This window comes from Lampris incognitus, chromosome 10, assembly GCF_029633865.1.
Source record: "Lampris incognitus isolate fLamInc1 chromosome 10, fLamInc1.hap2, whole genome shotgun sequence".
Lineage (NCBI taxonomy): Eukaryota > Metazoa > Chordata > Actinopteri > Lampriformes > Lampridae > Lampris > Lampris incognitus.
Genome location: NC_079220.1, coordinates 21,256,250 through 21,282,924, shown reverse-complemented (window position 1 = coordinate 21,282,924; position 26,675 = coordinate 21,256,250). Strand labels below are relative to the sequence as shown.

Below are 26,675 nucleotides of genomic sequence, written 5' to 3'. Positions count from 1 at the left end.
TTAATGAGACGCGCACGCGCACAGTACGAACGAGAACGAGACGGAAGTACCGGTATTGCAGAAACAGAGGAGAGGAGGAAAGGAGGGAGGGACGGAGGGAGGGAGTCAGCGAAAACGAAGCGGAATTAGTCAATGATAGAGGGGAGGCGAGGGGAAGAGAGAGAGAGAGAGAGAGAGAGAGAGAGAGAGAGAGAGAGAGAGAGAGAGAGAGAGAGAGAGAGAGAGAGAGAGAGAGAGAGAGAGAGAGAGAGAGAGAGAGAGAGAGAGAGAGAGAGAGAGAGAGAGAGAGAGAGAGAGAGAGAGAGAGGAGAGAGAGAGAGAGAGAGAGAGAGAGAGAGAGAGAGAGAGAGAGAGAGAGAGAGAGAGAGAGAGAGAGAGAGAGAGAGAGAGAGAGAGGCAGCAGGGTTGTTCTCTGGAGGTGGACGTGGCGGGTCCGGTAGAGTTAGAAGTCTGGCAACTGTGGCAGCGGCCAAACCGAGAGAGCCATGAACCGGGCAGACCTCAGGTAAGCCGCGTTTTAACCGGATGGCTGTGTGCCCCCCCCCCCCCGTTGGTCGCTCCGTCTTCTGCGTTTTAATTACACGTCTTTCCCACAAGACGACTGGACGTGCATCGGTCTCTTTACAGATGTCATAATTTGGCCACACTTTCTTTTGTCTGGGAGCCTTGTCAGAGCTCCCGCTGTGCTCAGTCAGCGTGCAAAATGCTTAAGTAAAGCTAGGAGAGGCGGCTTCCCGGCACTTTTCTGTCCTCCCTTCTCACTCTCACTTTCTTCGTTTACCCTGCATGCCAGTGAAGCGCTAGCCGCGGTTAGCTACCATGCTAGCGGTAGCTAGTTTAGCTAGCAAGCACCGACCGACGTTAGTGTGATAAACAAGATGGCCACTGGCTAGCCCAGCTAGCGAGACATGGCAACCTTGCCCTGTCTTTGTATAGCAGATAAGCGGTTAGAAATACACGGATTTCACGATACCCCTCGTTACCACCTTTTGGTGGAGATGGGCTGAGTCTTAAAACTTCAGTATGTGTAATAAAGCGGATGGCGTCCCACAGCGAAAGGCTTAAAGACATCCTCAATCTATTTCAGTAGAAAAAAAATCACCGCCAGATTCTTGCAGTCAACTACTAATGCATGGTTTGCGTGGCGACTTGAGAAGGCTACCTGGCTGGCGTTAAAACGACAGGTATGCGTAGGGCAAACTATACTTTGCGTAAAGTTCAGTCTTGAGGTATGATACGTAATTTGACAGACGATCGCTGCTTTTGATGATTGACTTCGGTTTGCCCGTACAAGTGATTTCTTTTTAGGCAGACATGTACGTAGTGCCTGCCAAGTGAAATACCAGCTTCCTGCAAACTTTTCGGAGCGTGTGGAGGCCACTTCATTATGTCAGGACGATGGCAGATGTTAAATTTGGACAAATTGGATATTTCCAACATTTGGAGTCATTGTTATTCAGATTTTGATGTGGGATACCTGTCATTCTGTAAATGGGGTTAAAATAGATGTCAGTAAACGTTTCTGTATCCTACTGTCATTCTATTATGTCTTTCTAACCTCACCTCTCCTCTCTCTCCATCTCCTGTTTTTTTTCCATTTGTCTTTTTGTCTTGTCTCTTTAGGCCATTCCCTGTCAGGTGTGGGTGGTGACACAGGCAGGGGGTGTCGGTGACACACCGTCTCCCGTTGTCTGAACCCCAGGGGGGTCAGGTGTTCCAACATTCCATCTCAGCCTCCCCCCTCTTTCTTCCCAGGACGGGTAGATTCTCCAGAAAGAGATGGAGGAGAAGAGTGGGTGACTGAAAGAACACCTACTAACCAGACAGCAGGGTAGAGAGAAAGAGTAAAGAGGAGAGGAAGAGTAAAGAGACTTTTAAAGCAACTCTTCCCCCCTCACCATGACTGAGTTGGAGACTGAATGCATGAGCTTGGGGCTAGCTCACCTCCCTTTCCTCTGAGTGCGGCTCCCCACCCACACCTCTGATGACCCCTCCCTCCAGGTGGACTGCCCCTCCGGGCCCAATGTCTCCGCTGCGACCCCGACACCTGGCCCTCCTTTCTTCAGACTGCCCCACACCCACACCCTCAGCTCCCTGGCAGCTGAGATTGCTGAGCCTTTGGTGATGCTTCCGTGTGTGAAGAGTGAACCTGAGGATGTGGACTTGGAGCCAATTCGGACTGTGGACCTTTCTGAGATACAGCCGCTGTCAACTGCCGAACTGGGCCAGGACCAGATAAAGATGGAGATCAGCGGCCTAGACTACATCAAGTCAGAGCACCATGGTCACCACGGCAACCACCACCTGGGGCCCTTCCACCACACTGACATCACTGAGCTGGAATACAAGTCCCACTATGAGCCCAGCTTGGTGTTCGACTACATTTCCCAGGTAAATTTGTACTCCTGCAGTTTGTGTTCATTCAGATTGTGTTTTTGTGTTGGCAAGACTGGTGCTCGACTATATGTTTGACTCTAAGGTGCCCTTTCCCAGCTACACGATTGGTTGTGGACTTTATGAAGTTTTTGTTGTGCAGGGATTATTTTGACAGGTTTGAGCACTCTGTGGATACAAGTGTGCAACAAACTAGTCCAAAATTTGGGTGTCTCAGTTCATTTCCAACTAGACTGTGGTGAGAATCATTCTTTGCCTGAAGTAGTTTTTAAATCTTGACCCAAAGAATGGAAATAATGACATGATGCAATGAAACACTGGATTGTGGAAGAATGTTTTAATTGCTTGAAAGACCCATTCTGGTGACTTAAATCTAATGAAAATCATCTTGAATGTATAGTAAATCAGTTGGTGTTTCCACTGAAGATTTTATGTACCAACAGTTCCACCATAATCTTGATGTGTTGTATATCTAATTTTTGACAACGGACCTTTGAATGACTAGTTGATAGCTAGCCAAACACTGGAGCAGAACACGTTGTCAATAAATACAGCACATCTTATATATTACTGTATAGCTACCATACATTTATTAAGGAATAGCTCTCAATGCCCTATTGTCAGGGGAAAATATTATGACAATGCACAGATTTGTGGTGGTGTTCTACCATACCAACCTTAGAAAGAAGAGAAAATTTATCACTTATATAGGCTAGCAGGCCATGCTACACAAGCTGTAGGATGGTTTGATAGTGGCTCTATGCTGCTGCTTATTCCCTAAATTAAAGCAGTGTAGGTAGAACTTTGCAAGATTCAAAACTATTTCATTTAGAATAGTGTTGGTGTTTTACCAATTGGCCATTAGATTTGATTAAATGGAATCCTATGTCACTGCCACAAATTTTGTGAAGTATAAAAAAAAAAAAATCAGAATGCAGTCAGTCCCTCTGGGAACGAGTAATACAGACATGGAAAGAGATGTAGTGTCTTGCTCACACAGAAGTCCAGTGTTTAACTGTGATCGCCTACACTTGCTGTAAAGTTTCCCCTTTCGGCATTGTGCAGTCTTACTGTTAAGTTGACACAGATGGATTGTGCAACTGAGGGCATCATCCATGTCGGGGTTAGTTGCACTTTAAACAAATTTACTAGTGTTTGCGACTTGCACAAAACCGCTAGCTATTGTTGGGGAAAGAGCTACAACTAGCAATTGGTAGACAGCCTGAGAGCACAGAGGGGTGAAAGCTAAGACAGGTGGGACAAAACTAATAACAGTAAGGGGTTAACCAATTTCTACCAAAATTTATGATTTCGACAAATGCCAGAAATTTTACCCATTTTGAATACAACATCAATCTGCCTCTATTTGGCACAAATTTTGACTGTTCAACATTTGTTTCAAAATGTCTGAGACCCATAGTTTTGATTTTTGGTAACACTATACTCAGATACTCCCTAACTATGCAGCTAGCTGAAACATTATGTTTTTCACTGGAATGAGCCTTTTAATTCTTGCTTAATGAAAACATCCCACTGTGAACTCAAAATGCATTGCACTCATTACTAAACTTCCACTTTTTTGTTTTGGACTCTAGGTTCCCTACAAGGGGTATGTAACCCAAGTGTAACCAGCTAAAGATCTCATGAAATGACACACAGAGCACTGCAGGCTTTTTCCAATTTGATATATATTCATCCATCCTTTAACCCATCCATTAACTAGACCGCTTATCCTGCTCTCAGGGTCGCGGGGATGCTGGAGCCTATCCCAGCAGTCATTGGGCGGAAAGACACCCTGGACAAGGCTGCCATACCATCACATGGCTAATTAGGTCGTGTAGGGTGTAAATTGATCTTTAGTGCGTTGATTTGGTAGAAAGTCAATCTGACCCTAGCTCAAAATATCGTTAAAAATGTCCTGTCCGGTAGTTTTCCTTGTGAGTTTCTTGCAAAACAAAATGTGCTTGTTCATCTCTAAAGTGTCTTTGTAACGCACAAACGCAATCAGCTGCGCTTCCCCCCTGACATCCATTGATTCACCCAACTGCAAAGCGAACATACCCGACTCTTTCAGTTTTTCCACCACTTGGTCAATAATGTCAATTCCCATGTCGTCGATCCGATCGCACACAGTATTATTTGACAATGGCACTTTCTTCAGGACATCAGCTGCTTTCTTATCAATCATTGTTTCTGCGAGAATTACAGCAGCAGGCAAGATTAGCTCTTCGGCTATGGTAAATGGCTTTTTTGATTAGCCACGAGTAGCGACACTGCATATGATCAAATTAAATAAAGAACTTGGTTTGAATTTTGCTAGAGAGGGAGTTTGATTTGGGTAATGGCCTATAATTGCAGGGTATTTTTTTTAGAATAATGTGGACATTGATATGCTATTGACTAGTTTCAGTTTGGTGGTAGAAATTCACTTCTCTCAATTTCCCTAACATTCATTAGACATTTTTGTTGGTTTGCACCCACCAGATGCAGGATGATGTAACTGTGAAATTATTTTATTAATCAGAGAAAAAAACAGTTCTGAACACAAAAATACTTTTTTTTGGTGAATTTCTATAACAATGTTAAAAAGATGCAAAGCGGTGACAAGAATGAAAGTGAATTTTTGATTGCAGGGACCTTTAAGGCCAAGTGGGTCACATCAGGTGCAGTGTTTCAGCACAAGCCACGGTATGTATGGCAGTGTGATGTCACAAAATGCGTACCAAGAAAAGCTATCTATCTGAAACAAACCTGAACGTCTAACACGCCATATGCTATACTTTTTTTTTTTTTTAGCAGACATGCAATGCCAAATAAGCCCATACAAGATCGCTGTCAAGTACATTGAGCCCGCTGCTGTGTGTGTGTGTGTGTGTGTGCGTGCGTGCGTGCGTGCGTGCGTGCGTGTGTGTGTGTGTGAGAACCAATTTTACAAAACTTGCTTTGTCAATCTTTTTATTGCATTAAGTTTTCTTTCAAGACAACACAATAATAGTGAATACACACAGGTAAAATATACTGTCATAGACTCTAATGCAATATTTCCAAGTTCACACACAGTAACTTAACTATGTATCAACAAAGTCTGCTCTGCAGCAAATAATGAAACAGTGCAATATTGTTTGCAAACATTGCACATTGCAGCGCTGCTGAGGAAAGGAAATGTGAATTCTTTTGGGCTGATTTATTTGAAGTTTAGAGAAAACTTGATGCAGAGAAAAGATGAAAAGCCAGATTTTTTATTTGTTGAATTTTCATTGACAATTCAAAAATTACCCCATGAAGCAAAGTTATGGCAACTGCCATATGTAAATCTTTGCCAACTTCTGCACCTATACTAATTAAAGCAATTTTCACAAAGTAACACTGTGATTTGAATACACAATTTAACTTAAAATGTCAGATAATGAAGTGAGCTGACGTTATCTAAACTTCTAAAGCTTAAAAACTAAAAACAGGGCGTCCGTATGGCGTGGCAGTCTATTCCGTTGCCTACCAACATGGGGATCCCTCGTCGAATCTCCATGTTACCTCTGGCTTGGTTGGGCGTCCCTATGGACACAATTGGCCGTGTCTGCGGGTGGGAAGCCGGATGTGGGTATGTGTCCTGGTCGCTGCACTAACACCTCTTCTGGTAGGTCGGGCGCCTGTTCATGGGGGGAGGGGGAACTCGGAGGGGGGGGGGGGGGGGGGATAGTGTGATCCTCTCACATGCTACGTCCCCCTGGCGACATTCCTCACTGTCAGGTGGAAAGAAGCGGCTGGTGACTCCACATGTATCGGAGGAGGCATGTGGTAGTCTACTGCCCTGCCTGAATCGGCAGAGGGGGTGGAGCAGCGCCGTGGCGTTGTCTGTATCTGCAGAGACTCTGTCCTCTGCCTGTATTTTCTTACTTTGATGTGTACGGGATGTTTCTGGGCATTAACCTTAGGGCAGCAGGACTCTAAAAACGTAGCGACCAGGTGCCAGATTGAGATCATAAGCACATATCCAAGAAGCTGCTACGACAATGGCGGACGCAGCTCATTCCAAAACAAGGGTGAATTTAGGGTTGGCTTCTATCCGTTGGCGAGCACTGAAGGAGAGGGTGGGAATGAAGAGCGACACAGAGTTAATCAGTACATTGGGATGTGTTCTGGCAACTGCAGTCAGCGGGCGTGTGCTTATGGTGTTGTTGAGCTGGGGAGGAGGGGCCAACTTTGAATGTTGTGTTTACAAACTGCAACTGACAAATCCTACTCGTTCTACCTTTAACTATGAGTAACTTTACACACAGCGAGACCAACACTGTGTGGCATGCAGTTAATTCACAAGAAATGAAATACAAACTCGTGGGGTCATCATGAAAACAGGATGTATGGCGAAAAACCGTTATTTTTGCAATGAAATATATTATAATTCAATTGAAACTGTTTAAAAGGGTTCCTGATGGTGATGTAATTTGCATTTAAAATGCCAGTCAAGACCAGGTGGCGTGGCGGTCTATTCCGTTGCCTACCAACATTGGGATCAGTGATTTGAATCCCTGTGTTACCTTTGGCTTGGTCCGGCGTTGCTACAGATACAATTGGCCATGTCTGCGGGTGGGAAGCCGGATGTGGGTATGTCTTCTGGTCGCTGCACTAGTGCTTCCTCTGGTCGGTCAGGTTGCCTGTTCGGTGGGGGTGGGGGGTGGGGGGGCAGCGTGATCCTCCCACGTGTTACAACCCCCTGGCAAAACTCCTCACTGTCAGGTAAAAAGAAGCGGCTGGCGACTCCACATGTATCGGAGGAGGCATGTGGTAGTCTGCAGCCCTCCCCGGATCAGCAGAGGGGGTGGAGCAGCAACCAGGACGGCTCAGAAGAATGGAGTAATTGGCCGGATACAATTTGGGAGAAAAAGTAAAAATCCAAAAAAAGAAAAAAGCCAATCAGGTCGTAGCAAAATGAAATCAAGTTAACAGCAAGAGAGCTGTTAACTGAGATTATACTTTGTATAAGGTATGTTCCACACTAGGGATGAACAATATATAATTTGAGAATCAACAATCGCAATATTCACATTTGCAAGAATCTCAGTGCAAAGGATGCAAACACAAATTAGGCCCATCAAGCATGTTGGACTAAAACTCTTATTGCATGATAGAAAATTAAATCTAGCAATGTCCAGCTTTTATGTATACTATTTTAAGAAAAATATTCTTTCACATTTGACAAATAATGCAATTTAGTCTGATTTAATGACTTGGAAAACTGCCTTATTTCCCTTCTAAAACCTCATTGCTAGAGTGAAGCATTCTTTGCATGTTGAGCTTGGAAAGTTAAAAGCTTCATTTACCTTGTGAAACAAAATTTCTTTTTCATGGGTTCTTTTAATAACTGACCTCTTCCAAAACATTCCCTCGTCACAACCCAATTTTGACAGTAATCTCCAAACAACCACCAAGCACATCCGATTATTTTCTAAGCCTGTTTGTTTTTTGTTTTAATCTTTTTTATGCTTTGTTACAGAACAACGTAGCACGAATGTTCCTACTTGACATTGTCTCTGACAGTCAGCCAGCTAACAGGGCCCAGTTATGTAGTGATAAACAGCACACTAATTTAAACTGAGCATCAGCATTTTAATCAATGGCACTTGCTGTAGGCTATACCATATCAACGTCCGCAATTTGAAAAGCAAAGAGGTGAACAACTTCATAAACTTTAACCACAAATAAAAGGGAAAGAAACATAGTCACATCAATAGTATGCAGATGTTTTAAAAAGCAATGTGAAGAGAAATGTTTGTAGACATTGTCTTTAACATTTGTCTCTGATTTAAAGATGTGCTAATCAGGGAGATAAGCAGGTGTACTATTGAATTGGAAAGAAACCAACAGTGCTGTAATTGGGCTTATAATTCAGACCCACTCTGGTTGTGTCCAAATACCAATACTCCAGTCATAGTATGGACTAAAGGTCTACAATATAGTCTACAAAAAATGCCAGGATATATACGATTTTTGTTGAAAAATCGAATATAAATTGATTGAACACTATTCCAGAAGAAAATGGGAAATTTGCATGTGGTTACCCTGGAGATGGAGGTTGTGTGAGCCATTTCCAATTGCCGTCACATCCGCTGGTTGACTAAGGGCTACTATAGAGATTTAGAATGCCTACTAAATGTGTTTTCAGTGGCTAGTAAGAACTAAACAGTAGGGATATCCTCATCATGTTTGTGTGGCTTCCGATTTGAATCATTCAATGAGATTCCTGATTCAATATTTATATTTATATTATGCAAACTTGGCATACATTAAGTTTAGTAATACCAGTCCAGTTTAAGTTAGATATGCTTGACAATTTAATAGCTCTGCATAAAATATATATATATATATATATATATATATATGTGTGTGTGTGTGTGTGTGTGTGTGTGTGTGTGTAATATATAATATAGTGCCAGAAATGTCCGTTAATGATTTTAATTTCTTTTGAGAAAAATAACATAATAAACTATAGGAATGATGGTAAATACAATAGTTTGTACAAAAACAAAAACCCTGACCAAAAAGTGATTTCTTTTTAAGTGCCGTAACAGGTTTTTTTTTTTTTTTAGGAATTGTTGTTTAGGTGTTTTTTTTAATGGAATCAAGCAGTAAATTAAAGGTCAGTATGTGATATATTGGAAAAGAAATGCATGACCACAAGCACCAGCTGAATGACTTGTTAAATGATCAGTTGAACGATTTCAACACAAAGCTCTGTTTTCAGAAACCACCCCAGTTCAAAAACAGCGCAGATGACAAAGTTACTTTAAGTAGAAATCTAACATATGTCTCAGCATGTTTTATTGAGAACAGTTGCATAATTTGGGTGGTAAGTTTAGCCAAGTTCTCCTGAAGTTTGGCTGAATATATTTCCCAAGTCGCAATTTGTTTAACTGGTAGCCAAGTTTGTTTATATAGCACATTGCACAAGTGCTTTGCATGAAAAAGTATAAAATGACATTAAATAAGAGGTACAGAACAAGATGGAGAATAAATTAAAAGAACATTAAAAAATTAAGATTAATTATTTAGAAAATAAATTACAGGATAAGAACAACTGGTTAAACACTAAAATAACTGATTAGCAAAGCATGGGTCGCTACAAGAAATACGAGCAAACGAACACCCAGAAGTTTAAATGACACTACCGATTGGGCTGCATTCCATTGGAAGTTGGTGGTTAAGAGCTGGTAGTTCCCACTTCCAAGCTCAACGTGTTCCATTGCCTTAGTTCAGGAAAACATTGACATCCACAGAAAATTTGTTTGGCACGCTTGTGAAATCTACTAGCATGTGCTCAGGAGCTACATGACTACAAAATGTAGGTTATAACATTAAAAAAACAACAACAGTAGTTTGGATCCAAGTTAAGGCCGATTCATACTTTACACATCCACATGTCCACGAGGGTTTGCTTTGGTCCCCGGACGTAAATGAGTCATCCACCCATGTCTGGGAGGGTCCACGCACAGCCCAGAATTTGGGAGCGTGCGGACTGTCCGCATAGCAAGCGCACTGACTGCCCACACTCCAGGTAATAGTGTGGATGCTTGTTTTGAAGAGAGGTTGTGCAAGGAGATTCACCATTACCCACATTTATATAATTCATCCTTGAAAGAATACAAAGACAGCAAATTAGCATTGAACACCTGACAAGAAATCACACAAATGCTTGGGAGAGATGAAAATGCCTGCCATCAAACAATGTTATGGTGCATTACCATAGAAGATACTGGCTGCAGCCTGGAGAACAAGGAGGGGCTACACCTAAACCCAAACCCTAACCCTAATATGATTATGGGGCGGGGTTACACGTATAGCCCTGCCACACGTGTAGCCTCATGCCATTCTCCAGGCTGCAGCTGCATGTACTTGCATTACTGCCACCAACTGGAATGGAGTGTGGATTGGGAAATGTGTGGAACGCCAGACCAACGCGGACCCTCAATTGTAGTATGAATGGAACCACGTGCACGCCTGCGCAACCGGTACAAGCGCAACTGGAAATTCTAGTTATCAGAGACAACCATAAGTCCATCCCTACTTTTCAGATTTAGGCAATATCTGCATTTCTTTCAGAAGAATTTGCAATGCTGCTTGCAACTCTAGTGAAATATGCCCTTTTATAAGCCTTCTGAAAACATAAAATAAGGCACTGAGACCTCTGTAAAAACATCCTTGCATGTAATTAATTTGAAGTTATGTAACAAGTGCCACAGCAAAAATAATCCTTCTGTAAAAGTATTTCTTTTTTCATCATATTGCGATCTACATAAAATGTCAAAACAGGGCTTTTTTTTATTAACAACACAGTTTATTGATTCATTGTCATTTTCTTTGCTTGTTTTATCCTCTGCTTCGACAAAGCAGGTCTAGCTTTTGTTCCCTCCCAGGTGAAATCAAATTGACTTGACCAGAACTGATAAACCTTTTGGCACAGTTTTCCTTTCTAGTCCCACCCGTCATTCTTGTTAGTTGGCCGAACTATAAATAACATGTGCAATGCTTGGACCTGAAATACAAGAAGTGCTTTTGGTTTTTTTACCACTCTCTGGTAGACACAAAGCCTAAAGCTTTGTCAAATCACCCTCTGCATCCTACCACCACTCAAGCCAACACCATTTGCTTGTTTGCATGAAGCCAATCAGTAAGTGAGTGTGCATTTGTGTCGGCTGAAATATGACTGTTCGTCAACAAAGGTGGGACACTGAAGAGTGGGGGAAATATTGGTTTCTGTTTTTACTGTGATATTCTGGATATAGGGTGGCACAGTGGTTAGCGCGGTCGCCTCACAGCAAGAAGGTCCTGGGTTCAAGCCCCGGGGTAGTCCAACCTTGGTAGGGCATCCTGGGTCATCCCCTGTGTGGAGTTTGCATGTTCTCCCCATGTCTGCATGGGTTTCCTCCAGGGGCTCCGGTTTCCTCCCACAGTCCAAAGACATGTAAGTCAGGTGAATTGGCAGTACTAAATTGTTCCTAGGAATGAATGGGTGTATGTGTGTCGGCCCTGTGATGGCCTGGCAGCCTGTCCAGGGTGTCTCCCCGCCTGCCGCCCAATGACTGCTGGAATAGGCTCCAGCATCCCCGTGACCCTGAGAGCAGGATAAGCGGTTAAGATAATGGATGGATGGATGGATTCTGGATATATGCATATCAAATGTGTGTGGGGGGGGGGTGCAGCTGATTTAATAGCACCTGCATATTGTTGTTGTAATGCATTAACAATAACTGTTGGGGGAAAAAAACAGTTATCAAGTTCAGACAGAAGACAAAAAAAAATGTCATGCTTGCAAAAATAAATGCTGTAAAAGAAGACTTGGGAGTACGTAGTGGTTGTTCTGACAATTTCGTTAATTGTTTTATCATACAGCAGGTCTTTTTCAAGCATATTTGGCTGGACTGGACCAACGGGCCAGCCCTACAAGCGCAAATGTCCCTTTGCTGATCAAGTTTGGTGTGACTGAATGACAAAGTTACACGATTGGGCCGCCGAATCAGGTGATCAACAGCGTTACTAAAGTCACACGATTGGTTGGCCAAGCTGCGAGAGGCATGAGGGAGAGCGCACATTTAAAGCACCTAAAATAACAATCACTCTGGGAAAACACTCGCTGGCCAATTCACAAAATGATTGCGCAGCTTTTGCGGCCCCTAAACCTGCACCAACAAGGCAAAAATAAACTTTGTAATTCTCAAAACACCCCTGAAGGGTGAAATGCACCCCTAAATGCACTGCCAAGCAAATAGCGTCTCGGTGCTCCGGTGCTATTTGCACGTATTTAAATTAGGTAATATGCATACATTTGGCACAACATTTGTCTCTTTCTATGCAAATGAGCGTCATTACCAAAAAAAAACAACAACCTCCAATTCACGACCCACATGCAATTAGAGTGAAAACTACTAGCGTCTTCAGAGTTGGTCGTAACTGACGCTCAGACATTCCAGTGACCATGGCAGCAGTGATTGTAGCCAGGTGAAGCATCGTCATGCTAGGCGTGCTCGTGAGCGGATATTTCAAAGGATAATATCCTTCATTCATTCATTCATCATCAGCCGCTTCTCCGGGGTCGGGTCGCAGTGGCAGCAAGCTAAGTAGGGCACTCCAGATGTCCCTCTTCCCAGCAACGCCCTCCAGCTCCTCCTGGGGGATCCCAAGGTGTTCCCAGGCCAGGAGAATATCCATCCATCCATTATCCGAACCACATATCCTGCTCTCAGGGTTGCGGGATGCCGGAGCCTATCCCAGCAGTCATTGGGCGGCAGGCGGGGAGACACCCTGGACAGGCCGCCAGGCCATCACAGGGCCCACACACACATTCATACCTAGGGGCAATTTAGTATGGCTGATTCACCTGGCCTACATGTCTTTGGACTGTGGGAGGAAACCGGAGCACCCGGTGGAAACACAGAGGACGACCCGTGATGACCCCCCAAGGTTGCACTACCCCGGGGCTCGAACCCAGTACCTCCTTGCTGTGAAACAACCGCGCTAACCACGGTGCCACTGTGCCGCCCGAAGGAGAATATCACTTTTTGATTTAACTGAGACCGAAATCATTGGTAGATACAGGTTGCCAGGTCTAACAATTCTTGCTATACTTGATGACATTAAGGATGGCGTTGAGCCTGCCTACTGTTGCCACATTTGAAAATTGCAGTCGGTTGCAAAACCAGGGTAAATTGCACTCAGCTGCAAAACTTTTTGGGCGTGTTTGGGCTGTAATATCATTTGCGCAATATCTCTTTGTGAATTGGACCTTGAGATGGGGCAGATAGCAGTTGCAGGTGATGCGCAATTCATAGTGCTATCAGCAACCACAATCCATTCTTTCTGACATCGCCTGTCAATACAGAGTGAGTTTTAGAAAAATGAGACATCTGCAGATAGAAACAGATGGAAGAGGAAGGGGAGTTAGCAGAAAATTAGAATAGTTATAATTACAATTAAATTAAGTTCTCTTTAAAATCAAACATCTCAAGATATGAGTGGAAAGTATTGTTCTTGCAAGATCATTTATAAAATTCTTTTTTTTTTTAACTCGAAATTGCAGATGACCATTTAATATCCAGGAATTCACATTATAGACACTACCACTGACTATCCCTGTAACCAATTGGCCACAATTTCCAACATTTACCATATACAGTCCAGCCATATTCTAGGTTTTGACCTGGTCTTGTCAAATCATGTCTTTGTGTGCCCATGTCATCCCACTTAATCAACTTTTTCCTACTTCAAAACTTTGGAAACTCTCTCAGTTGCCAATACTGGGCATGAAACTGAGTAATAGGGATGCGCCGATACCCCTTTTTTTTTTTTTTTTTTTCAGACCAAGTACAAGTACTTACATTTGGGTACTTGCCGATACCGAGTACTGATATGAGGCCTTAATAATACCATTACAGTTCTATCAATGACTTTGAAAACATGTTTAATTTTCATCTGATGTTCTTCACTTTCTGGCTGTAACAAATTAAATGTACAACATGATGCTGTTGCTGACATTTTAACATTCAGCTTTGTGTTTCCCTGAACAAACACAAACATGTTTTCTGCTTCACAGAAGTGAAGCAGAAAACATGGTTGTCACACAACCACACGCAACACAGTCGCAGTGTAGCAGGTAAAAAACCCGCTCTGCCTACATGACGTGTCGCGTCCGTGCCTGGGCTGTCAGCACTCATCCAAGTTAGCCATGCATATAACTTTGTCATTTCTCGCTCCGTTGGGACAAATTACACGTCGGCATGTTAGTTTGCTTCTCAGCCGTCACACTGCGTCATCTATCTGGCTCCATCTCCTTTTCCTGTACAGATGGTGAAAAAAGGCACTGCTCCCTTCTCACAATTTCAGCAGGATTTGTCTAGTGGGATATCTGGCGTGGTTGTATTGGAGTAGTTTTACGAGTACTAGTACATGGACAGTATCGGACCGATACCTGATACTGGTATCAGTATTGGTACATTCCTATTTTAAAGCTTGCAATTGGTCATGTTACGTCGTTATTCAGGTAAGGGTATGACTGACAAAACACCTATTCTTCCATCATCTCCTTGCCTAGCCTTCATGTTTCCATTATGATTTACTTACGATTTACAACCGTCACATTTAAACAACTGAAATTGTCTACTGTATGCACAAACATGATTCCAATTTTACTTTTAAATGACACACAGGTTATTGGATTTTGTTAAAGGATAGTGTTGCCATTAGCTTGTGCTCAAACACTAAGATAACCTTTATTCATCCCCGAAGGGAAATTCAGGTGTAGATAGGGTAAAAAAAGACATCAACAGGGTAGAGTAACAGAGGTAGATAGCTAGATAGATGGATAGATTGATAGATAGATAGACAGATAGTAGAGGTCAGTAGAGGATCAGAACAATACTAAATTTAACATTAATACTAACAATACTAAACAACATCATAGATATGAGATCAGCATCTACACAAACACATATACACTACCGTTCAAAAGTTTGGGATCACCCAAACAATTTTGTGTTTTCCATGAAAAGTCACACTTATTCACCACCATATGTTGTGAAATGAATAGAAAATAGAGTCAAGACATTGACAAGGTTAGAAATAATGATTTGTATTTGAAATAAGATTTTTTTTTACATCTAACTTTGCTTTCGTCAAAGAATCCTCCATTTGCAGCAATTACAGCATTGCAGACCTTTGGCATTCTAGCTGTTAATTTGTTGAGGTAATCTGGAGAAATTGCACCCCACGCTTCCAGAAGCAGCTCCCACAAGTTGGATTGGTTGGATTGGCACTTCTTGCGTACCATACGGTCAAGCTGCTCCCACAACAGCTCAATGGGGTTCAGATCTGGTGACTGCGCTGGCCGCTCCATTACCGATAGAATACCAGCTGCCTGCTTCTGCTCTAAATAGTTCTTGCACAATTTGGAGGTGTGTTTAGGGTCATTGTCCTGTTGTAGGATGAAATTGGCTCCAATCAAGCGCTGTCCACTGGGTATGGCATGGCGTTGCAAAATGGAGTGATAGCCTTCCTTATTCAGAATCCCTTTTACCCTGTACAAATCTCCCACCTTACCAGCACCAAAGCAACCCCAGACCATCACATTACCTCCACCATGCTTAACAGATGGCGTCAGGCATTCTTCCAGCATCTTTTCATTTGTTCTGCATCTCACAAACGTTCTTCTTTGTGATCCAAACACCTCAAACTTGGATTCATCCGTCCACAACACTTTTTTCCAGTCTTCCTCTGTCCAATGTCTGTGTTCTTTTGCCCATCTTAATCTTTTTCTTTTATTGGTCAGTCTCAGATATGGCTTTTTCTTTGCCACTCTGCCCTGAAGCCCAGAATCCCGCAGCCGCCTCTTCACTGTAGATGTTGACACTGGTGTTTTGCGGGTACTATTTAATGAAGATGCCAGTTGGGGACCTGTGAGGCGTCTGTTTCTCAAACTAGAGACTCTAATGTACTTATCTTCTTGCTCAGTTGTGCAACGCGGCCTCCCACTTCTTTTTCTACTCTGGTTAGAGCCTGTTTGTGCTGTCCTCTGAAGGGAGTAGTACACACCGGTGTAGGAAATCTTCAATTTCTTAGCAATTTCTCGCATGGAATAGCCTTCATTTCTAAGAACAAGAATAGACTGTCGAGTTTCAGATGAAAGTTCTCTTTTTCTGGCCATTTTGAGCGTTTAAATGACCCCACAAATGTGATGCTCCAGAAACTCAATCTGCTCAAAGGAAGGTCAGTTTTGTAGCTTCTGTAACGAGCTAAACTGTTTTCAGATGTGTGAACATGATTGCACAAGGGTTTTCTAATCATCAATTAGCCTTCTGAGCCAATGAGCAAACACATTGTACCATTAGAACACTGGAGTGATAGTTGCTTGAAATGGGCCTCTATACACCTATGTAGATATTGCACCAAAAACCAGACATTTGCAGCTAGAATAGTCATTTACCACATTAGCAATGTATAGAGTGTATTTCTTTAAAGTTAAGACTAGTTTAAAGTTATCTTCATTGAACAGTACAGTGCTTTTCCTTCAAAAATATGGACATTTCAATGTGATCCCAAACTTTTGAACGGTAGTGTATATATAGAGAGAGAGCAAGAGCGAGCGAGCGAGAGAGAGAGAGAGGGAGAGAGGGAGCATATACACATATATGTGAACAGTAGCAACTTTGTACACTGTAAAACTGTACACCATGTGCAATAAGCAAGGTACGGTATGGTCAGGTGGGTCACTAGATCAAATCAGCCTAATCATAAGTTAGAGGGCCCAGTGGCAATCTATGGAGGTCAAGGGAGTTTGTCCTAGTCAGTCCTTATGTGGGGGTCAGGGGGTCAAGGAGTCGGTCCTAGTCAGTCCTTGTGCCAGGGGACAGGGGGTCAAGGAGTCAGTCCTTGTGCGGGAGGAGGAGGGGAGTTAGAAAGGGGGTGCTGGATGAGGAGGGGTGAGGTTGGGGCAGGGGGTGAGCCTTGTTGTGGAGCCTGATGGCTGATGGTACAAAAGACTGGCCAGGGTGTTTTGTGGTTTGCCGGTGGGCAATGAGTCTGTGTTCTCCAATGGGAGAATTCATCAAGATGGTGGCCATCTTCCTCCTCATCCTCCCCACTGCGACTGCCTCCAGGTCATCCAGGTCAACCCCCACTACCGAGCTGGCCTTCTTCACCAGCTTGTTCCGTTTGCTGGTATCTCTCGCATTGGTGCCCCCCTCCCCCAACAAACCATAACAAAGAATAGGACACTGGCAACTACGGACTGGTAGAACATCTGCAGCAGCCTGCTACACACATTGAAGGACCGGAGCCTCCTCAGGAAGTACAGCCTGCTCTGACCCTTCTTGTCATAGGGAGTGTTGGGGTGGACCCTCTTGGGCACCAGGACAATGCAGGTGGTCTTCTGGAGCTGGGGCACCTTCCTCAGCTTCAGCAAAAGGTTGAAGAGGTGCTGGAACATGCCTGCCAGGTGCCAGGCACACACCTTGAGCACCCTGGGATTGTTGTTACCTAGTCCTCTGGCCTTGTTTACTAAAAGATTGACCACAAATGCAGTGGAGCAAGACTCACTGGGAGACATGATGCTTGCATCCTTCTTCTGGTGGGCGTAGTGGTGATGGAGTCCCATAGTTACCCCCCCCCCCTTAATTTAACTGTAATTGAAAGCTCCCTTGATAGCTTTAAGAGTCACTTGTTGATTTCTCATGACACCATGTGTCACATTTCAAGTGACACATGGTGATGAAGTGGTAGTGGGCAGAGAGTGGTTTGAGAAAGGCCCTGAGTCTACAAAGTCTTCACCAAGTACTTACTCACCTGAACTCAATAGTAACAACAGTTACTGAACAGTAGTGCGTGCATAGTGCTTTGGATCTATGATAATATCTTGTAATGATTGACCAGGGTTTTTTGTGGAATATTAGCTGCCATGTTGCACTGTGGATTAAAGCTTTTTTTTTTTTTACATCTGTACATCTGAAACACATGAACATATTTCAACTAGTGGTTGGTCAGAGGTCAAGGGGCAGCAAAATTTGACAGCCCTGGAGTAGAAAGAATTTGAGAAGGTCTACTTTCTGCTCTGGGGATAAACACAATATCACAATACCCTGCAGAAATTAAAGAGTTCTCTCACGGTTCATGTGACTTACTCCCAAACTTCCAACAGGCTGTCATAATATTTTCTCCCCTTCAGCCCTCCCTCTGTGTTGAATCACCTCACACTTGTCATGTATGAGCAAAGCTGGGGATTGAACGCCCAGACAAAGGTAAATGGAGAGCTGGGAACAGTTTTGTCTCCTCTTCGCACGGAAAGATGGCCCAGAGGCAGTGTCCTTACAGTCAGTTGGCATTAAGTTATTTTTGTATAGTGATGATATAAATGAATAAACTCCTTTAAAACAATGATGTGGTGAAATATGACAAAACAAATTAGTGCAATTAACATTTATAATTTTTGGTAAATGTTGGTAGGATTCTTTTGTTAATGTTTTTAATGCCCTTTTTTACATTGAGCATTCCACCAAGACAAAATACTATGTGCAAACTCACTGGCTGTCAGTAAAACCTCAGCTTAGTCTTGAAAATCAAGGCATTTATAAAAACACCCAAACAATGTTTGTAGTGAGTTTCCTTTCTGAAATGTCACTGTTGCCATCTTCTTCAAGCTGGATGCAATGTCCATACCTACCCCAAGTAAAAATACACCTAAATCAACAAATCGTTATATTTTACACAGATATTTTTACAACTCACTTGAGTATCACGAGATTATCTTTTCACAATGTTGTATCAATTTTCAAGAACACTGTATCACTTCTTATGGTTTCACACAAAGCTGTGGCTGCAGCACTACATTGTGTAGTTTACATCTCCAATCACTAGGGGGCAGTTGCGGTATTCGATCATGGCTGCATAACCACACTTTCCTTAAATATAGTCAAAATAACCATTCATCATAATCCCTAATCTGTATGCTTCGAAGAACAAACTTAATTTACTTGGCTTTTTAAATTTTATATCGTCTCCGCACTGTCTCCCTCCTCAGTATAATGTAGGGGACCGGTTTTACCCCGATGCATTAGCAGCTCTTGCTGTGCTGGTGTTTCCCAGACCCTAAGATCATTAACTGACTCCTGCAAATCCCTTTAAAGGCTCACCTACTTACCAGCTGAAGAACTTCTCAATGGCTGAAATCCAAAATTATGTTTTACATAAGCCACTGCCTGCCCAATTTCTCAGAAACTAATCTTTACAGGCCCTTTGCAACAGGACATTTTGTAGTAATAGCAGTATCGTTCTCCATCAGTGCAGATACTGAATATGAATAAACAGTTAATGCATTTGATACTGACTGTAAAACTGCATGTTTATTGTCTTGTTGATTTGAAGCACTTCACAATGAAATAAGAGTGGGTAATGTTCTGTTTAATTTGTTTTCTATTTGCTTTCTAAACAGAGTCACTTATATCTGGACCAGTTATAAGTAAAAGGGTCCCTGTACAAAGAAAAAAAAAATCCTGTTGTAAGAATCCAAAATTTGATAGATTTTTGCTGTGCTTTTAATGCCTTAAATTTGCTTTTGCACAAAACCAAGGGGTGTCATGTTTAATGTAAACTCAGCCCAGCTGCTGTCTATTTCAGCACTTGTTTTTCAGCTGGCTAGGATCACCAGGTTGGGATATTAATGTCTGCTACTAATCCTGGTTACTAGGATGGTGGTGGGAAGAGGTTAGATGATGTTCAGATTGGCAGTGAATACTAGTTAGAGCTGGGCAATATTTTGATATATCTATTGTGATAAGTCTAGTGATGGGCACTGTGAGACTTTTGAACTCACAAAATTGTCAAGGTTAAACGACACAAATTTTTTTGTTGAACTGTTTAAACAACAAGGTGGGGGCAAAGAGGGACTAATATGGCACGCAAATCGAGGAAAGGCCCCAAATGAGTTTTGTACGGATACAAAATTACAGATAACTTAGGAACAAACGAGCACTGAGAACATGAAAAGGCTTAGTGAGGCTGGCTTTGCATAATCTTTCTAAAATTAAACTACACACAAAAATGGGCAAAATATTGCATGGCTTATTTAAGTTTCAACTAAGACTTCAGGTATGCTTATCCCCAGTAACAGAATTCACAATACAAAATATTAAATCATTTTTTTCTTGAAGTAAGAAGGAAAAAATAAAAATGCTGGCTTTCCTTCAGAAGGCTAAAACAAGATCAAATTTACAGGATCAAATCCAGCCAGTCAGTTCTGATATTCACTGTAACTGGGTGAACCGATTGGCTGGATTTGAAGTTACTTCCCAAGGTGATGTTACAGTTGGCTAGATTTTGAAATGTTTGTATGGCTCATTGCTTGTGGAGTTAGGTCAGTTTCCCGGTTTTGCCAGTCCGGTGTACAAGCTTAAACCAGTTTGAGTTTATGCAAACCGACTGAACTGACATTTGTCATTATGAGACTTTCTTGCAAATTAAAAAGTAGCCTACATCAGCAACCTGAGGTGACGGCGTTATGGTGCTAAATCCAACTTGTATTACATTAGTAATAAGCAGTGTGACAATGTGATTTACATGTTTGTTTATAAACAGACTAACAGCCACTAGTGTCTGACAGACCATGCACAATTTAGTGCTGAGCCGAGGCCAGCAGCAAGGAGATAAGAGATAAGGTGGTGGTGGTGGTGGTAGTGGTGGGGGGTGCAGGAAGATGAGATGAGTCAGTGCGACACCTAGTGGTCTGGTCTGGTGTTTGGTTTAATATCAAACCGGCTTGAAAATTTTACTTCGGCCTAACCCTAGTTGCTTGTACACCTGGTGGCATAATGCCAGCCCTTTAAGTTACACTTAATTAATCCCCTTGGGAAAATGTGTCCTCTGCATTTGACCCACCCTAACTTCTTATGAACAGTGGGCAACCACAGTGCAGTGCCCTAGGACCAACCCCAAGTTTCGAAGCCAGTGCATTTGTCAAGGGCAATGGTAGGAGCATCTCATGCCTAACAATGCATGTCTTGGATGTGGGAGGAAATCCCCTCAAACTTTGAGAGAGCAGGCAGATTCCATGAAGAGAGTACCAAGACTTGAACCTGGAATTTCTTCCTGCAAGGCAACACTGCCAACCGCTTAGCCTCGCAAAGCCAGCCTACAAATTTCACTTCACTCAGTTACCCCTTTTCCAACATCATTGAACAGTTTCCATCCCGGTTTGCGTACCTAACTTTGAACTATTCTGAGCATTTTGACCAAAAGTAAATGGGTTCGCAACCCGAAATGTTGGCTCCCAGCTGGAATCAAAAAATGGTAGGACCTGCAGTGGGAACCATGTGGACATGTCATATTCTAGTTTGGAAAGATGGAGAAGGCAACAGTGGAGAAATTAAATCATAGGAAAAACAAGAGCGTGCAGGGGTCTGCCGATAAAACACAATGCTTGGTGAGGATTTGGTTATCTCCTGAATTTCAGGAAATGGGAGAAAGTAGCGTGAGAACGCGTAAGCTCTGTGCCGAACTAGACGAGAGTTGGCCAAGGCTAAGTACACTCAGAACGCAAGAACAAATAACAAAACTACAAAGTTCTTTTGGATGCAAACACAACAAAAAAAATGTGTTTTCTGTGGGATGAGGTGCATATTAAAATAAATCATATTTTAAAATCGCTATCAAACAGATGTAAAAATTGCATACCCTAGGAGTTCTTTTTAATATGCGTCTTTATTTAAAAAGAATGCATCGACCATGTTCATGTGTCATGAAGTCATTTATTTACCATCAATTTAACATATACTTGGAATCTTATTGGAATGCTCAACTTAGATACAAGCAAACACATTTTTTTTTGAATGAGGGATAAACTAAATCTCTGACATTATATTTAATATATGTACATTACAACACCAATAAATCTAAGTTGTCAAGTAAGGGTTTTTTTCTGTATTACAGCAGTGCATCACAAAATTTGTAATTCCTATCTTTGTGCAAAGTCAAATAACCGGCACCCCACTGTATGTGTGATATTTGCTTTGTATTGAGCTTTGGGGCCAATGTAACCTAGCCTATTAGTTACTTAGCTCTCAAAATTCCCATCTTCACTGCATAGAGATGGGCATTATTAAGGCACAGCCTAAAATAGTTATTTATTGTCCCAAGGAAGGAGTATAATTATCTTTTAGTTTTCATTATTTAATAACATGTGATATGCTACATCCCCAAATAAATTAAATCTCTTTTTTCAATAATGCTGTACTTATCTCTGTCATCTTCCTCTTCACATAGAGTTCAGAGTGTCCTATCATCTGTAATATAATGCTCGCAGAAGCTGGTATGGAGTGTTTCCTACTTTGGGAGACTTCAGGTTGGACACTTTGTCTCACGGTGGATGTTTTGGTTTAATCTTAGTTTTTCTAACCACTTAGAACCCACCCATTGTCACAAATTTTTTGTTCCAGTTGTGATTGATTGCATTGTCTCATATTAATGAAGATGGTTAACCAAAAATTAACTGAGCTTTTTGGTTCCTGATCTGCTCATTTTAGACCTTAAGCTTGTCTAATATAGAGCAACTTGGCAACAGTAGAATTGGCTTCAAATCCTAGATCAACATAATTACAATCAAATAAGGTTGAGGGTTGCTTGTGGACTTCTGGGACGATCATGTGTAAAGGAAATGCTAAGAAAGGATTGGAAGAGATTAGAAAGAAAATGAAATATATATTTTTTTCCTTTAAAGGAACATCTGGCTCTTGGGACCTATTCGCAGGAGTGGTGCAGAATGACCACAATGGGTCAGTACAATAAGCAAAAGGATCGGTTTTTTTTTGGGTTTTTTTGTATTTAACCTGCATCTCTGTCCTTATTTCAGGTATCGGACACTCTGGAGTTCATTAAGTCGGACCACCATGTAGACCTGCAGTGCTACTACGCCACAGAGCTGGGCTCCCTGAAGCATGAGTACCCAGAAACCAACCTGATGTCCAGCCACCTTCAGCGCTCGGACCTGCAGCACAATGGTCTGGAGTCCATCCATATGGCCGAGCTCCGCACCGAGCTTAATAAGCTCAGACCGGATCCCATGTTGATGGATGGCATGGGAAAGCTGGACCCTGAGTTTGGGGGTGATGGGGTATTGTACGAGCTCCAGCCTGCTAATGGAGGCAAGTCTTCACAAGCAGTGACTTCGGCAGCGACTGGGCAGGGTACCGGCGGCATTTTGGCTGGCACCACTAAGACCAAAAACCCCACTGTGCGGAAACCGCGCAACATGCTGGGGGAGAAGCCATTCTCCTGCACGCAGTGTGGGAAAAACTTCAGCACTCTGGGCAACCTGAAGACCCATCAACGAATCCATACTGGGGAGCGGCCGTATACCTGCTCCCAGTGTGGTAAGAGCTTTGGTCAGGCAGGGAACCTCAAACGGCACCAGCTGATCCACACAGGCCAGAAGCCATATGTGTGTGCCCACTGCCCCAAGGGCTTTACCAAGGCTGATGACCTGCGCGCCCACCAGCGGCTCCACACAGGTGAGCGTCCCTTCTGCTGTGCCACGTGTGGGAAAAGCTTCAGCCAGTCCAAGGAGCTGAAAGCCCACCAGCTGAGCCACACAGGCGAGCGGCCATACTGCTGCCAGCACTGTGGCAAGAGTTTCACCAAGGAGATGAGTTATCGCAGCCACCTGCAGATCCACACTGGTGAGAAGCCCTTCAGCTGCTCGCAGTGTGGCAAGACTTTTAGCAACTCCGGTGTACTCAAAACCCATGAGAAGATTCATACTGGGGAGCGACCCTTCGGCTGCACGCAGTGCGGCAAGAGCTTTGGGCGACTCGGACACCTAAAGGCCCATCAGCAGATCCACACTGGGGAGCGTCCGTTTGCATGTTCCCATTGTGGTAAGACTTTTAGCCAGTCTGGCCACCTCAAAGCACACGAGCAAATCCACAAGCGAGAGCGGGTTGACACAGGGAGCACCAGCAGCAATGGCAGCAGCAGCAGCACGATGGGAAATGATAGCAGCTAAAAGAAACATAATACCCCTTTAACCTTTTAAAAAAAGTATTATTCCTTTTTTTTTTATAAATGCTATATATTAATTTTTTTTCCTGTATGACTTTTTTCTTACATTTTTCATACATTTTTGTGCTCTTTTTTGCATTATGTAAATGGGAAGGGTCGACTTTGACTGATTTGCTCTTATGCAAGTGTCCGTGTGTGTGTATGTACATGTTATGTACTGCGTGTCTGTTGGGGTGGGGGTGGTAACCAAGGCTCTTGTAGATAATCTTGATAACTGGTCTCTGGTCTGTCTGTACTTTATTTAGTATAGAGGTGCACCGATACCTTTTTCTCAAGGACCAAGCAGAAATACTTATATATATTTTTTAGTACTTGCTGATGCGAGCACCAGCCTTTAGTTCACCAAGTGAGTACTTATCAATGTAGAGTACTTAATTTTGTACTTTGTGATACTGCACAATCTTTTACCAACCAAGTATGAGTACTTAATTTTTGATACTTGCCAATCAGAGTACTTGTCATTTACTGCGTACTTGCAAGTGATGCTGATCAGATTTTGACCAAGTATATACATATATACACAGTGGGGTCCAAAAGTCTGAGACCACGAGTGAAAATGCTTTTATAATGCTATATAAAATGCAGTCCATTCACCATTTACAATTCTATTTTGCATTCTTTTTGAATCTAATACAAAGTTTTTCATTACAGATGATTTCAGCTTAAAAGTTTGAGTGAAAAGTTGAATCTTTGAAAAATGTACATGACTGTCAGAATGTCTTGGTGTTGGTATGTCCCCTTTTTGCTTTATTGACAGCATGCACTCTAGCTGGTATGGACTCCGCAAGGTTGTACAAAATCTGATAACCCATGTTGTCTCAGCACGATCTGCCAATGTTCCAAAGAACTTCTTGTGATGGGGCAGAATGCTCGGCTTTCTCAGTCTTCAAGCACCCCATAGGTGTTTAATGGGGTTGAGGTCAGCTGGCTGTGGAGGAAAGTCCATGACAGTCAGCACTCCTTGGTCTTCTCTGATCTTCAGGTATTTCTTGCAAAGCTTTGAGGTGTGTTTGGGGTCATTATCCTGCTGCTGTATGAATCCTTCTCCACATTGACACAAACCAGAGGGTATAGCATGTCTTTGAAGAATGGAGTGGTGCTTCTCCTTTGTCAGGGTGTAGTTGATGCAGGTGTCCAGCTGCAGAGTAGGCAAAATACCCCCAGACTTGAATGTTCCCACCACCCTGTTTTACTGTTGGTTTCATACACTTTGGTATCAATCCTGTTCATCTTCTTACATACACCCTTCTATTCCATAAATCTCAAACTGGGATTCATCAGTAAATAGGACCTTTTTCCAGTGATCCACTGTGAAATGCTGCTATTTCTTAGCCTATGCTAAGCATTTGGCCATGTTTCCCTCCCTGGCCAAACACGGCCTTTTTTTTTGTTTCCCTCCCTGAGGTGGGGGGGTGGGGTGCTACTTGTCCTCTGGGACCACTACTAGACAGTTTTCATTTGACAGTACTTTTGCTGATTGGAATCTTAAGTTTTGGGTTTGTTTTTGTTTGTTTTGAAAGCAAATTCTGTATGTGATGAGGTTGCTTTCCTATCTTTCAGTGAACAAAGCTTGCTGTATTGATCTGGTGGTATGGTCACTTTTGGTCTGCCTGATTGTGCTTTGGATACAACTGGTTGAGTTTCAGCTAAGTGTTTCAGAGTGCCATGCATTGCCCTCTTACAAACCTTCAGTTTAGCCATGATTTGATGCTGAGAAAACCCCTCTTTGTTTAAAATGACACTTTGACTCCTGACATTTTCACTTGGTTCTGATGCCATGTTTCCCGCTATCACAATACTACTTAGTAAGAAATGTTCTGCTGGAAACTTGAGGCACAGCCATATTGATATAAGGTGAGCAATGGCTGTAAGTTTATTTACACAACCAAGCCTCTGATGAGTAGATCAAATCCACCTGAGTGTCATCTGAACAGAGCTTCAGTGGAAGAGATAAAACTCAAGGGGATCTGACCTTTTGCACAAAAGATTTAACATGGTCAATGCTACAAATTTGCTTAAATGGGATTGCTGACCTAGACATAGTGCAGAATCTTAAACATTTCTTCTTCATTTTACATGTCATAACTTTTTTTGTTTTTTAAATCCTCAAAATGTGGATTATTTCCAGGTTTACATGAAAATATCACAGATTTTTGAGGTGGTCTCAGACTTTTGAACTCCGTGTTTGTGTGTGTGTGTGTGTGTGTCTGTGTGTGTGTGTGTGTGTGTGCGGCGTGCGCAGTGTGCACGCACAAGTCATTCTAATTGCTGTTCTCAGTAATTTTATTTACACTGATGGTTTCGTTTATGCTGCAGTAAAGGCTATGTTCAGACAGCTGACAAATTTAACTTGCTTTTCAAATCTGATCTTTAAAACGGACATCGAGCACTAATATATGCAAGTAATCAGAAGTAGCTGATTACTTAGTTATTCTCTAATTTTATTTCTGAAGGCGCTTTTGAGCTCAGCCTGAATTGAGGCATCCTCCTACAGTAAACACAGGCATTATCTCTGCACTTGTCTATGAAAGGCAGTTTTCACATCTCAACTATGCTTGCTTGTTCCATTGTTTGTTTTTGTTGTGAGGCACACTGTTGCGCTCCTGCCTGGTGGCGGGGTGCCGCGAAGAGGCAGGGTAAATACTTTTTGATCTGAACTCGGGTCACACAGACACAGCTACAGAAATGTAGTTTAG

At 42.6% G+C, this 26,675-nt stretch overlaps 1 protein-coding gene across 1 annotated transcript; it reads left to right on the top strand.

Moving 5' to 3' along the window:
- Positions 1–344: 344 nt before the first annotated feature.
- LOC130119375 (zinc finger protein 696-like) lies at positions 345–25,042 on the top strand. The gene is given in 5 exon segments (XM_056287847.1): positions 345–505; positions 1,624–1,938; positions 1,940–2,080; positions 2,083–2,391; positions 22,772–25,042. Coding segments are annotated over 4 exon segments (1,641 nt in total). The 5' UTR covers positions 345–505; positions 1,624–1,899; the 3' UTR covers positions 23,924–25,042.
- Positions 25,043–26,675: the final 1,633 nt, after the last annotated feature.